Here is a 15,555-nt window from a genome sequence, read left to right on the forward strand (position 1 = left end):
CAGAAAATCCTTTCGTATAACTTTCAATTTCCATTCATGTGGGGGATTGTTGGATTAAATGCATTGGGTTGTGAGGTTTATGAGCTTTCTATGTGAGTGAATAGAAATTTGGGAATGTGAGTTTGTCCTACATCGAAAATATAAAGTAGTATAGATGATTTTATATCATGTTAAACTTTATGGAAGTGTAACAATGATTGGTCAAGAGGTTCTCTCTCGCTCGCGTCGGCGCAGGGGTGCAAATCATGAGCCCGATTTGAACTGAAAAAGGCTTGACTTGTGTACAAATATACGAGCGCGACCTGGGTGCGTTGAATATCGGAGTGATCAAGGCAAAAATCGCATATCTATTCTAAGCCACCTTTTGCAAAAAAAGTAAATAAATTCGGAAGAGACCTTTCACATGCTCTTGAGACCTTTCACATGACCTGACTTTTGGTGTTTCGGCTGCCCTATTCATGGAAACCTTTGGTGCTTCGGCTGCCTCTTGATGACAACCTTTGGCCTTTTGTATGGCTGCTATCAGCATGTATAAATAAGAGATGTGCCAAGGCCTGAAGACACACCGAAATTCACTTTCTCCCACATCTATGCTTTCTGCTCCTGCTTGCTTGCTGCTCTTCTGTTCCTGCATTCTCCACTGATAAAATTCAGGTGCTATCTCGTTCGCCTGCGTATTGATTTGTGCAACATTGCTGTGGGTCTGTCCGATGTATCCTGAGAAACAGACGTCCGTTGTAACCTCGAAGCACATACAGGAGGGGTACAAACCTGTTTTAAGGAAACTGTACATGCTACAGGCCTCGGTTTGGATTGGTTTTTCCTTGCGATGCTCATATTGTAAACAGTACACTTGTTTCAGTTACTGCGTTGTCTTCACGAGTTTATTTCTACGCTACTGTTATTAGCATTTTCTCTAACAAATTGTTCAGTCAAAAGTCGTATCAGGTAACAACTACTAAAACGATATGAAGGCGTAAAAAGGATCCTTGTGACTTTAGTAAATAACTTGAACAGACAAATAATGTACTCCATTTTTCAATCTAAAAGTAAAATAAGGGTGGTTTAGTCATCATTCACAATTTTAGTGCTTGATTTCCGAGCTTGGATGACATAATATTCTATGCAGAACTAGTATGATGACGGTTTGATTTGTTTATGTGAATAACAGTTAATGGAGAATGTTCATAGGAAGAAACACGATCTAAAGAGTCTTATATATGGAAGCTAATGATTAAAAAGCTATTTAAAGTCCAATTATTCTTTAATCTCAAGTTTCACCGGTTCCTATGACATGACTTTTGGTCATTCACAGAGTCGTGATGGATTTGTTTTGGGAGAAAGGGATGGTGTATTGCTTCGGGAGGAACTTGAACATGTTAAGGATTTTAAAACTCCATTTGGTTCAAAAGTTCGTAGGTTTGTCAACAAAGCACATGGCTTTCCTGTTTTAGCTACTTTTTTCCCCTTCGAAATAACATTTCATATCATCTGTCCGTGGATTTGCATAATAGAGGTGCAACAATCTATGCTGTGTTCGTTGGTTGAAGCTTTACTTGCGATGCTTATCACATGATAGAGCCTCATCCAAAATGCATTCCTTGTTTTTTGATAGCCTAGAAATTCATGAATGCAGTGCAAGAAGTCGGGAATCTCAATGCACGTGGCCGCTTATGTTTATTTCAAAAGGGTGTGTGATAAAGGGAGTGACATGAAAGCCTCAGTTGCTAATCTTTTTTTTGCCGTTTGGTGTCATTCTATGCATAGAGCAGGCTCTACCTAATTCAGGTGTATCTAAGGAAGATGTGAATTATGTTAATGCAAATGCAACATCCGCTCGATCTGGCGATTTTGAGGAGTATCGAGCCCTTGTTCATTGTTTTGGGAAGAATCGTGAGGTTCCCTGAAAAAATTTCATTTAAAGCGACGCTCATGCATTTCATTACCATTTTTTTCCCTTCATTACGCAACTAATTCGGCTTCTGTGCAGTTGAAAGTGAACTCCACGCAGAGACGGATCTACGCTAGGGCTATACTGGGCTGAAGCCCAGCCCATTTTTTTATTTAGCGACGGTTTTTGATAACCGTCGCTACTTGTGCGACGGTTTTAGTAAACCTGTCGCCGATGTGGATCGGCGACAGTTTTATCAAAAACCGTCGCAATTATTAGCGACGGTTATTGCTAAAACCGTCGCTACATTATTAAAAAATAAAAAAAAGGTGGATCGGCGGTTTTAATTAGCGACGGTTTATTTAATAGAACATCATTACCACTTTGATGTTTATAATGCAGCAATAGATTTCATTTTGATGGAGTTAAATACTCGGTTCAATGAGTCATCGGTGAAACTTCTTTCTCTTAGTATAGCTTTATATCCTAAAAATTCATTTGACTCATTTAACAGTGATGATATTTGCAAGCTTGCGAAGAAGTTTTATCCTGGAAATTTCACAGATCAAGAAATTGTTGTTTTGAAGTATGAATTGATACATTTATAAACTCGATGTGATGCAGAATTTAAAGGTTTCTACACTTGTTGAGTTGTGTCAGCAATTGACCGAGAGTGGACGGTCAAGTGTTTATGTTATGTTGACTAGATTGATTCATCTTGTTTTGACATTATCTGTGTCTACTGCCACTGTTGAACGGGCTTTTTCAGCAATGAAGCATGTGAAGACGGCACTTCGCAATAAAATGGAGGATGACTTTCTTGCCGATTGTTTGACACTCTATATTGAACGAGATTTAGCTAAACATATTGATGTAAATTCTATTATTGATGAATTTTATGTTTCAAAATTCCGTAAAGCACAATTTCGTTGAACGATATAATGTATTTTTTTTAATAATATATAACTTATCATATTGAGTTCAAGCCCACCCCAACTCTTATTCCTGGATCCGTCCCTGACTCCACGTAAATATCTATGATAAGGAAGCTACTTGGAGCATCAGGTGCTGTGGAAGCTGTTACAACTGTGCAGGTACCTTGCATCACATGATCATTTCTACAAGGTGCGAAGCAATTTTAGCGAATTTTTTAATAGCTTACATGAATTTGGAGTGGGAGCGAGGGTCTTGATTCCCTGGTTGTCATTTATTAATGGTGCATGTAAATGTGATTGACTGATTTACTATGTTTGAAGAAATAATTCAATATTACAATATATATAGATCTTTTCGTAGGCGATTCCAAGCGGCTGGGTTCATCCAAATCTCAAATTTGAAAATCCCAGATGAAGGCGTGGTGAGTCCCCAACCACCCCTCAACGAGCAATGAATAACTGTCTTGTATAGCATGTTGTTGTCATCTGAAGATCCTTAACTTGTTTGCTACAAATACTTCTTATCTATCATTACATCATATACAGCAAAAAAAACAAGTGTTTCTGTTAGACCTCCCATACATATAACAACAGAGAAGTTGAGATTCGATTGCATTTATTGATCATTGTGCATGTAAAATCATGCACGAAAATCGGTATCCTATGCTCTAACATTTCTTGCTTTTGAATAGGAGTGAACCATGATCGAAAGCACTTGTTTTGGTCTGTTTGTAGCATGAGCGTACATAGGATTTGTCATTGACCAAGAAAGCACTTACAATAGTGTTTTTCAGTTGAACCATTATGTATTTTGTAAGAAAATAAGGTCGTTTACTGATATAGGATCCAAACATGCTGATCGGAGCAACGAATGATAGACTGAACATCAAAGTGGCGTCGTCTAATTCATTCGGGTTTGCCGGCCACGACTCTTCGATTTTACTTGCTCCGATCCATACCTCTAATGTTTCGGTTCTTGAGTTGAGAAATAACAATGTTGCATGTAAGTTTCTCATACCGGCACCATAGAGTTTGCTTGTACGCTCGGTGTAGCATAGAATTTATCGTAGATTGTACATAACTGTGGAGGGCTGAGGCCATGGGACTACTCCTTTCTTTCATTAAAAGTGGTAAAGAGTCTTGTAGAACATGCATTTGGAATTTTCAATCACTGTTTGCAAATGTTATTAGAGAAAGAAAACATTTGCCTGCTTATATAGATAGCTACATACATGATAATGCACAAGTTGATAATTTGAGTGCACTAATCCAAGATACAATTGAAGCACAGTAAAAATGAATCTTGTCTAGGTAAAAATAACACATTTCAAGGAATGTTCACCCAAATATTACGCGAGAAAGATAAATGGGCTCTAATCGCGCCACGAAATACATTAATTGATCATTTGTGATGCGAATTTGATAGTTCAAAACTTCAAATAATTAAATTTAGTATATATGTCCTGCTATCTATTTAGAAGGAATATTTTTACCTTTGATATCAATTTAGTAACTTATTTATATTATTAAGTTAACTATTTAATCAGAGAGTACTTATTGTAGATTGAGACGGTTTTAAAGTGAAAAATATTATTTTTTTATTAAAATATTATATTTTTTTCGTTATTGAGATCGGATCAAGATCTGTGTCACAAAATCACTTTTGAGATGGTCTTATAACAATTTTGTGTTAATGAAATTAAATAGATGAACTTGATTACATAAATAAATGGAGTCATTTATTAAAATTAATAGGTAAACTTATTATAAAATTATAAGAAAAATTTATAAAATAACTATTAAGAAATATGATACGAAATTTGTACACTAAATTATATATCAAAATATCACGTTGATATTATAAAACCTTATAACAGAAACATTAACACACTAGAGTTCCAGATTCCGTACATAATATAATATATAAACTCTTATCTTCCGACAATATTTTAAAGAGCAGAGAATTTCACCGGCGATTATCGTCTTCCGTCGAGAAGGTTGATGAGATACAGCGCATTACTGGTAACTCTGGCCACGTTCGTCATGCTCCGCCGCACGTCGGAGCGTACATGTCCGCTGATATCCTTGAATCCGTCGAGGCAAGTTTCCTCGTTGCTCAACGCGGCGCTGACCCACGTCTCCGCATTGCTCATCTGCCACCGGAAATCTCCGCCGCGGCGGAGGTTCTTCAGGGCCGAGAGAGTCTTGCTCAGCTCCTCCACGGAGTCCCCCATCTGCTCCACGCAGTCGGTGAGGGCTCCACGCTCTCTTCTCGCGATGCCCTTCAGGTTGGAGAGGAAATCAGAGGCCCTTCGCACGCGGGCGATGCTCACCCTCACCGCCGCCAGAGCGAGGTCGCGGGGGGTGCTGGCGGAGCCGCCGTAGGAGGAGAGGGTCCGCAGGCAGATGTCGGGGTAGCTGGCGTGGACGCAGGAGGAGCGGACTAGGTCGTTTTTGTCTGCTTGGGTTGTCTGAAGTAGCGGTGAGAGGAGGAGGATGAGGAGGAGGAGGATGGAGAATGAGAGATCGAGGGTTGTTGCCATGGTGGGCTGAAGGTTTCAGTAGACAATGCCACTGTCGGCGGACGGCGTTAGCCGCGGCGGTTCGGAGATTCTTATGGTAGTTGAAGAGTTTGGACCTTTGTTTTTTGGTAGGAAGGTTAGGCTTCATTTTATATTTCTAATTCATGACAATAAAATTAAATATTTTTTCAAAAACTAAAATAAAAAATCTCAATTTTTTTATATATTTTAAATTATTTAACAAATGAGAAAATTGTAACTTTGTTCACGTGTATTTTTTTTCATGTTTTCAATTTTTATATAATCAACTTTTAGTCTTAGTTAGTTAGTTTTTTTTAACAATATTTTTTTATATGAAGCTCACGTGACATCAATATGACAGTAATATAAACAATGTTATATAAGAACTGTCGATAAATAATCATTAAAATTCTCAAAAATTAAAAGATAAATTACTAAAACTATAAGATAATGATATAATAATGAAATAAACAACAACAAAAAAATACAATTTCTCCTTTAATAAATTAACTTTTCCTTTTTCCACTTTTTCTTTGAAAGATAAAATAGTATGGACAATCTATCTATGGTCAAAAGTAGCCGATGCATCAAAAACCGTGTTACTTTCACGATAAATATAATAAAGCTGAACCAAAAAATTCAAGATAATATACAAATCTTGATCGGAATCTGATTCAAACAAGAAGTTGTGCGACTTTATTCCATAACCAAATATTGCGGTAAATTTGGACCAAATTAAAGATTGATTAATACTAAGTTTTTATCCAAGATATTTACTTGCAAAGTTTTAATTTAAGGAAATAATAGTTTTGAGAAATTTATTGATAAAAATTGAATAACATTACAGATTTTTTATTTAAAAATATATTAATAATAACAATATAGGTTCCATTACAGTAAATGCAGAGGTGGGCTTGGTTGCAGCAGTACAGTGGTAGTATGCAAGGGTTGGCTTATGCAGTGTCGGCATTTGTCAACAACCATTAACTCCTACCTAATTTTTCTGCCGAAGGACTCATTCATGTATTTCCGCACAAATTAAAGTCGCAGTACCCATTGTTATAGTGGTAAATTTGTTGTAAATATTCACCACAATCTTTTAATTTACATTTAATTTCTGTCCCAAAAATTATGTGTTTGTAATATGTGAGCTCACGTGTCTTTTTTTATATGAAAATCGTTACAAAATAAAAAAATATGGTACATATATGATTAACAGTTGTTTCAGTTATGATATTAATATATTATTTTTTAATACCAAAACATGTATAACAAATATTGATATTAATGACACATTTTTTCTTTTTGGATGGAAATCGATACAAAAAATCGAAAATATGATACTAAGATATTATATATGAGTACCAACCGTTTCAGATTTGACTACCAACCGTTTCAGATTGACAGTAAAATATGATTTTTGAGTACCTAAATATGTTAGGCAAATGTTGATATTCATAAAGTTGTTCTAATTTTATATTCAAAATATTATCATTTGTGCCAAATCTAAAACAATTGATACTCAAATATCATAAAACAATACAAAATATCATTTGTTAAAACATTTTAGTTTTGATTACTGAACAAGGCTGCTGGTACAACAGATAATTACCGAGACTAACTTAATTGAATTCAAGAAGAAAATTGAATATTCATGAGCAAACATTTTCTAAAAAGACCACCCGAGTACCAACCCAAATTGATAGTGTAAGGAAAAGGGAAACTGATAGGAAAACTGATTTAAGGACAACTGATGGAGCCCAAATGATAGCAGTTAACATCAGTCGATCAGTCAACACAAATCCAAACATTCTCTGAAGAATATCAGTATGACACAATGGTTAAGAATCAAAACCCAACTGAAATATCATATAAATTTTTCTGAACTAACAGTCACTGATTCCCAACAGAATGTCAGAATTCATGTGCGCCACCAGAATCTGTTAGAAATGACGATGACGTAGCAACAATGACATCTGTATTTAGAAACATATATATGAGTTATATGATGTTGCAGATGAAGTCTATAAATAGATCAGTATGACAAGTATGATATGAATCTGATCGGGTGTTGCAAACTAAATTTCCGAAGAGATTCGCACATGTGTTGTCTCAATCGTACCAGCTTGATGATGATTAAAGATAAAGAATTAAGCCCATTTGAACGATTGAAGTATTCCAATGAAGCGTTTCACGAAGACGTGTCGATCAAAAAGGAATTCGATTGAAATGATCCCGGAAGGCAGCCAGGACTCGCCCTAGCAGCCAGAAACACGCGCCCCAGCATGCTAGACCGAGGACAGCGTGCAGCGGATATTTTTACCCACCCCAACGCCAAGGGCCGAGACAGGCACGCCCCAGCGGATGAAAATCCACGTCCCAGCGCGTCTTTGTGCGAGGACAACGTACCCCAGTGCCCAGAAATCCCTGCCCCATTGTGCCGCAGTACAAAATTCAATATGAAAACCCTAACTTACGATTTTTCTTGTATTTTATTATCATTTTTATATTTAAACAGGCTGTAAACGTTATTGAACAAATTATTGAATGAAATTGAGGATTTTCTCTCCAAAAGCTTTGGCTTTGTTTTACACCTTTGCGTGTTCCTAAAATCAAACTTAATAAAGTTTAATAACTTTGTGACGTTTGTCGATTGTTTTTCACACGAATTGTCAAATACGAGTTTTTTGAAGATTCGTTTGAATTCGATTGTTTATTTGTGTTATTTGTTACTAAACCGTGTGATTTAGAGGCAAATATATGTTACCTATTATCAAAGATTAAATATCAGTAGTTAAAGAAATAATGTTGTTCATTGAATCGAGGGCGCGACTATGTCTAGTTCGTGTTTAGTTTTCTTGGGTAACCAGATTCACATCACAAGCTTTCCTTCTTGATTAAATTCTGAATTCTCCGATATTTTGTTTCTTCTTGAAAAAGATTTATGCAAGCCAAATTGATAAAAGAAAACACATGCCGATAACTTATTTTCCAACCAATTGAACGAAGAATTCATTTGTGACATATTTGTATTTGAGAGTAAGAAGTCTTACTGATCATTTTGATTAAGATTTTTAGTTTACTACGAGTTTCAGTCAAACAACGTTTAAGTCCTACTGAAGTAGATAATTTCAAATCGCTTGTAATTACCAAAATCTTTTAGTGCAATCCTTTTGTGAGGAAAAAGGGGTGACATAAGAGTATTGAAATCTTCAAAAATCCTGAAACTTACATTTCGGTTTACCTATATTAATCTATCATTTGATAGCCCAGCTGATTTTTTATAAGCCTTTTTTTCAAAAGTTTCACTCAGTCTATTTTCTCACAGTTTTCACTGTTGACTTAATAAGAACCTCAACTGACAAGAATTTCATTTCAATGTTGCTAATCCAACAGAAATATTTGAAAATTGTTGAGAAAATTTGTAAGGCCCGAGAAATATATCTTGTTAATCCGAAATGATTTGATAAGGATTATTATAATTTATTGATGATAATTAATATGATTATAGACGGAACGAAGTGGACCGGAAAGTCAAAAGACGATTCGATATTGTGTGTGCAAAGAAGGAAGGGCGCACATGCGCGTTGAGGTGCGCGAGATATGCGCGAGCAAGACCGAACCCTTCGCGCATATGCGCGACTTGACTGCGCGCATATGCGCGGAGAGTCCAGAACCTTGGGCGCATATGCGCCGAGACAATGCGCGCATATGCGCGACGCATGCAATTTGTAAATCATCCACGTTTCTCTAGCATGCCACTTGTGATGTATATATATGTTATATATATAGTGTATTCTTCAGAATTCCAGCAAAAGGAACGAGAATTCCTTAGAAACCCTCCAAGTTCTATTGTAGTTTAAATTGCGATTTAACAAGATTCATTCGTCTGTTTTAGAATCCGAACACAGTACTGTGTTCCTGTCAGAGCAGGCTTCATCTTGACGTAAGTTTTGTTACGTTTAAACAAGATTTGAATTTATGATATTGTCAGATTTGAATATGATTCAGATATGGTGTTTCTGCTACCGTAGACATTATTGAATTGAAGTCAGATTAAAGAACAGATTGTTTCTGTAATTGTTATGATTTTTGAAAGATATTGACTGAGATTCTATATCAGAATTGTGTTAGTATTCAGAGTATGAATTGTATTGACACAGATTATGAGTTCCAGTATTATATATGTGATGTTCAGACTGACGGGGTTATTCAGATTGTATTGTTATGCCGTCGAAACATCAGTTGATTTATATTGATCAGATTCAGTATTGATTGAGATTGATCAGACTCCGTAATTATTCAGATTATATTGTAATGTCGATGACATGAATTAGATTGTATCTTGTTCAGATATTGATCAGATTGTATACTGATTTGAGTATTGATCAGAACAGATTGTGTATTGAGTTATTCACTGATACAGCGTATTCGATATTGTCTTTTCAGATTGATATGGACAGAGTTGAATACAGATCATCATCTTCGTCAGATCGGGACGACAAAGGTATAATTCATGTGATATACGGGAAGACATAACTCAAATAAGATCCTATTTGAGTTTTCCAATAAAATCACATACTAGATTATTGTTATATTCTGATATGAATATGCTTTTGTTTATGTGTTGATATGCTATGCTTTAATTACAGATTGTTATATGCATTGCATTTAAGATAGGAAAGTTTGACAGATCCGTCAGACTTCTAGACGTTCGGTGTATCGTTACATAGGAGCAGACACCGTCCTATTGTAGATTATTCGATACAGATCAGACCGAAGTCTAGGAATAAGACGTACCGGCACCCCGATTGGAGAGTAGGTGACAGATCGTCTTATTCACAACGGGATCCCTAGAGTTATAGTTGAGTCGAGTCTAGACATGATTTGACTAGAACAACATGCGTTTATAGATGTGGTTTCATATACTATGAAACCCATGTTTATTGCTTTCAGTATGATAGCATGTTTATATGATTTGATTTGAATTGCATGTTTATCTGAATTGAGTTACATGCTTATTTTGAGTAGATTTCATAGATTATGAAATCTATTACTTTTGAATATGTTCATGATAGCATGTTTTATGATTTAGATTATTTACATACATGCTTACCATGTTTTATACTGGGATTTATTCTCACCGGAGTTATCCGGCTGTTGTCTTGTTTTGTATGTGTGCATGACAACAGGTGGGGCTGGATCAGGGTCAAGATAAGAAAGAGGCTGGACTAGATAGCGTGGTGATTCCGGACTTACTGTAGACTTGTTTTATTACTTGAACTTAGTAACTAAACTTTAGACTGGGGTTGTACAGTATTGTACTTTTCTAATGAATTGTAGTTGTTATACAGAGATGTATATTATTTAGATTCCATTACCTTCCGCATTTACATTTGAAAAAGAAAAATTTTTAGACCCTGTTTTATCAGAACTGATAATTAAATCTCAGTGATGATTAAGAAGATAATTAGCGTCCGGGTCCCCACAAAATTGATTCACCCAATCTAAATTTATCTCAAATCGTAACAACTGGCATCAAAGTGAGGTTACTTATTGTCTCTCATTTTTATTCAATCAAATTATCACATTTAGCAAAATTCTGATGTTCTCCGAGGAAGATTTTGATGATCTGAAGATTATAATGCAGACTCATTTAGCTGCTCAAAATGATGACATGTGGTTTTTCATCAGCAATGACCCGATGAAGATTTTAAAGTAAATATTACCATTGCCGTCAGTGATGATGCTCCAAAAATGATAGAAAAGCCAAGACTGGAATAGACTCGTGAAGACGAGAAGAAAGAAAATTTAGACAATGTGTATAAAGACATTATGTACTAGACATTGGATAAAAATATATTCAACAAGATTAATATGTTTCCTACTTCCAAGGACATATGGGATAAACAGATACAATTATGCGTAGAAAATTATCAAACAAAAGAGAATAAGTTGTCAGGTGCAATACAGAAAATCGCCAATATCAAGATGAAGGCAGGTGGTTCTATGTCAGACTTCGATGAGAGAGTCAGCCATATCATAACCGAGCTGGCTGGTCTTTGCAAAGAATATGGAAACGGAGAAATAACCTTAAAAGTAATGAAGGCACTCGCAAGAGAATGGAATATAAAAACAATGGCTATGTGAGAATCGAATGACCTTAACAAGCTTGAACTACACGATCAGTTTTCAGACCTCGAGGCATATGAATTCGAATTGGAAATGAGAAAATATGGTGAGTCTTCAACCAAACTGACAAAGGTTCTGATTGCTGCAACTACTGAACAATTTTCTTAAAAGAGAAGTCAATTTGGTCAATTTTTAGGCAGAACCAAGGCAATTTCCAAAGTTCAAGTAGACGCAATCACCACAGGAAAGAGTCCACTTATGAGTTTAACTCATTTTTCAATTGTCGCAAAATTGGTCACTTCATAGCCAACTGTCCTAAATTGAAGAAGGATGATAAAGACCAAATGACAAAGAAGGTCGATCTCATGATAAAAGAAGAAGTAAAATGATGATAGGAGGTCATTCAAGAAGAGAAGAGACCAGAAGATACTGGTGATTGAATACAACAAAGCCAGGTGGACTGATTCTGAGACTGACTCATCTAAGTCAGAATGTTCCACCAGTTAAAGTGATGAAGATGTGGTACAATGCTTCATGATCGATGCTAAGATGGAATCTACCCACGATGAGTTATATGACTTTAGCTCGACTAGTTTTACACGAGATAATCTCATACTCCTCTTAATGACATGGTAACAAAGTACAAAAGATTTTCTTAATCTTTCGAGGAAGTGAAAGCAAAACAAGTAAGTCTAACTGACAATGATACTTTACTTAACTGAGATCAATCAAGTGAAGTGTTAAGTCTTAAAGAAGTTTCAAAGCTGAAAACTAAAATCGAAAGAGTATTGAATGAGCTGATTAGCATTTGAAACAAGTCTTCATTGATTTTTTAGAAATGCAACAGCTGCAAAGTCACTCAGGAGACAAAATTGGCCTCGACTTTTGTAGTAATGATAGCAACCCCACTTACTGTGTTATTCAATCAAAATGAACATCTGCAAAGGGAAATATATTCACTTTGTGAAGTTCAGTACAATATATGAACATCAGAAGCCTACCGATCAAGTTGAGAAACATGTCGAACTGATAAATAAAGACAAAAAGTTTGGTATTGGATATACACAAAAAAGTAGATATTGTTACTTTCTCTCGGACCATAGTAATATTATTTTATTTGATTGAATTTGAATCATTTATTTATCTTTTTTCTTTTGAAATTTCTTCACTATTCATTTCCTACACACGTCTTTTTTTCAGAGGTCTACAGCTATTATGTGGCATAGGAGTTACATCTCGTACGAAAGTTAATAGTATATCACTTCTACGAATAGCGCGTAATGCTGTGTCTCTTCAGAGACCGGGACCTTTTATCATGACTTCTGCTCGTTGCATACCTTGATCAACTACTGTACGAATAACATTTGTTGCTGCAGTTTGAGCGCCAAAAGGTGTGCCAATTCCTCTGTCAAGCTCAAGTGGTCTGGTCACAAATTCAGTCATGCAAGACACAACTCAATAAAAGATAAGCCCTATTGATACTACAACTGAAAAACTGTTCAGAAGAGATACATGCAGATCAACAATGATAGAAAAGCTAAACAAAATTTTGTTTCCAACACTCACAGAGCATCAAACACACACACCAATCATTGCACACACATAGTTTTTCACAACCTTGGTTGAACGAACGGATTGGTCAGCCAGTCTGACTGATCTATGTATGGGTTCCTAAGAGAGTAATCCCGTTCGGACCCAAATAAGATTGGGTACCAGTTGATTTACTTTTTTGTATGCATAACAATGAACGAGACGAGTTAAAGAATTTAGTTTGGTACTTGGACAGTGGATGTTCGAGGCACATAACTGGTCAAGTCCAACTGCTATCTGACTTAATCAACTGTGAAGGACCCAAGATCACTTTCAGTGACAATTCTAAGGGTAAGACAGTGGGTAATGGTTTAAAGTTCGTTCGAGCTTTTACTGGGAGTATGGTGTGGGTTACTTCAGCGCCATAGCGCCTGGTGCTCGAACCTTTCAATGAGGTAGTGATTTTCTTACTCTCTCAAAATGAAATATATTACAAATATATGTCATGGTTCCTTACTTCAACAGGGTATAAATATCTAAATTTTATATTTTAGATACGTTTTCAGACATGTTTCCGATACTAAGTAGCAGCAACAAATTTGTAACCATTTTTCATGATATTATGCATGGATCAGGTATCTCGTGGGGAATTCTTCAGAGAAAATAGAGTCTTCCACAATGGAATATGATAAATGATATTTCGAGTGATCCAAATGAATCATCCTTTCCAGTGTAGGTAAATCTTTTCGGTCTAAGCAAGAGGATAACAAGTCACAAATTATGTCTCTTAGAAACCTAGTAATTAATGAAGTATTACTTGTTGAAAATCTTATTAATATCATTCAATTATGTAATAATTGTTACGTTGTTGAATTTCGTAAGAATAACTACTTATAATCAAAATTTGTTAATTGGAATTAGAAATGGTAAAAGTTATAAAATTGAATGGAATAGTCATTATCTAGTCTCTCCAACATAATCTGTGTAAATTGAACATATTGATGGTTTGCTTAGCATTGAATTTATTAAGAATCATGTGTGTTCAACGTGTGAGTTAGGTAAACATATTTGATCTAGCTTTAAAAATAAAGGTAACAAACTAACTAATATATGTTTAGAACTATTGTATATGGATTTGTTTAGTCTTATACCTATAATCAGTTTAGGATAGATGAGATATAAACTTGTAATTTTTGATTATTTTTCTAGATTTAATTGGATTATATTTCTTGGTGGTAAAGATTATGTCAAGTACCAAACTGATTAAATTTCTTAAGTGTATTCAAAATGAGAAATCAGTTTCACTAATCAGGATCAGAAGTGATATAGATACTGAGTTCACTATCAAAACTTTGGACGATTATTTATCAGAACATGAAATTCAGCATGACTACTCAGGAGCAAGAACTCGTAGACATAATAAAGTGGCTGAACGAAAAATAGAACATTGAAAGAAGCTGATAAGATAATGCTTGCTGAATCTGATGTTTCCCAAATATTTTGGGAAGAATCAATCAAGACTGCATGTTACACTCAGAACCGATACATGATCAACAAGAGGATTGGTAAAACTCTATTTGAGATATGAAATGAGAGCAAGCCTAACTTATCTTATTTTCATGTTTTTGGCTCTAAATTTTATATTCATAATAATGATAAAATTCATCTTTCTACGTTTGATATCAAATCTAATATTGTCATATTCCTTGGTTATTCAGCAACCAGTTAGGCTTTCCAGTGCATTTAATAAGAAAATTTAAAATGTGGAAGAAATTGTTCATATTTTTTTGATGAAACCGAACTGATTAATGATCAAATTAACCTAGTTGATTTGAGCAATTACATGAAACAAAATTGATTTAGCAGAGGACAACAAATAATAAATCAATGTCAACAAGAGTATTCATCAGTCAACTGAACCAGAGATTTCAGATCAACTAGCCAGACAAACAAATGAAGAATAGAAAAAACCAGACTGATCTAAACCAAGCTGACTTGAACCATACTGATGATATCTAGGCTAATAGGAACCAAGCTGAAGAAAAATAATCTACTCCAAATTATGATGATAGTAATCCACTCGAACCGGGTTACAAATGGATTAAGACTCATCCACCATCACTGGTGATCGGTAAACCTTTAGCACCTCTTAGAACTAAACAACAAATGATTAATGAATTCTTGCGTGCTGCTTTTATTTCTCAATCAGAACCTAAAAATATAGACGAATCTCTCTTAAATAGTAGTTGAATAGATGTTATGCAAGAAGAACTGAATCCCTAAAGTATGATACTTAATTCTCATACCTTCTCATCAGTTAGTCATACGAACCAAATAGGTCTATAGAAACAAAATGAACGAAGATGGAATTGTGATTATGAATAAAGTAAAATTATTTGCAAATGATTTATGAAAGAATAATGCATAGAATGTGATGAAACATTTCCACAAATATCCAGATTAGAGGCAATTAGAATTTTTCTTGCTTTTGCTACTTAAAAAAACTTCAAATTATTTCAGATGG

At 35.2% G+C, this 15,555-nt stretch overlaps 2 protein-coding genes across 2 annotated transcripts; one reads left to right on the top strand and one right to left on the bottom strand.

Annotated features, from left to right (window-relative positions):
• The first annotated feature begins 1,294 nt into the window (after positions 1-1,294).
• On the top strand, positions 1,295-1,907 carry LOC140817804 (3-oxoacyl-[acyl-carrier-protein] synthase II, chloroplastic-like). Its single transcript, XM_073177592.1, has 3 exons — positions 1,295-1,411; positions 1,637-1,690; positions 1,773-1,907. The coding sequence occupies exons 1-3, from the start codon at positions 1,295-1,297 to the stop codon at positions 1,905-1,907; spliced, it is 306 nt and encodes a 101-aa protein (XP_073033693.1).
• A 2,698-nt stretch (positions 1,908-4,605) lies between these two features.
• On the bottom strand, positions 4,606-5,487 carry LOC140818662 (pectinesterase inhibitor 3-like). Its single transcript, XM_073178705.1, has one exon. It carries the CDS (start codon positions 5,367-5,369, stop codon positions 4,803-4,805), a length of 567 nt encoding a protein of 188 aa, XP_073034806.1. The 5' UTR covers positions 5,370-5,487; the 3' UTR covers positions 4,606-4,802.
• Positions 5,488-15,555: the final 10,068 nt, after the last annotated feature.

Source organism: Primulina eburnea, chromosome 17, assembly GCF_022965805.1.
Source record: "Primulina eburnea isolate SZY01 chromosome 17, ASM2296580v1, whole genome shotgun sequence".
In the NCBI taxonomy this organism is placed as follows: Eukaryota; Viridiplantae; Streptophyta; class Magnoliopsida; order Lamiales; family Gesneriaceae; genus Primulina; species Primulina eburnea.

Bases quoted from the DNA above. Each gene is read 5' to 3' on its own strand.
- LOC140817804 (XM_073177592.1), top strand. From the start codon at position 1,295: ATGACTTTTGGTCATTCACAGAGTCGTGATGGATTTGTTTTGGGAGAA. The intron at 1,412-1,636 runs GTTCGTAGGTTT...TCATGAATGCAG, and splicing joins AAACTCCATTTGGTTCAAAA to TGCAAGAAGTCGGGAATCTC. The intron at 1,691-1,772 runs GTGTGTGATAAA...TGCATAGAGCAG, and splicing joins CTTATGTTTATTTCAAAAGG to GCTCTACCTAATTCAGGTGT.
- LOC140818662 (XM_073178705.1), bottom strand. From the start codon at position 5,369: ATGGCAACAACCCTCGATCTCTCATTCTCCATCCTCCTCCTCCTCATC.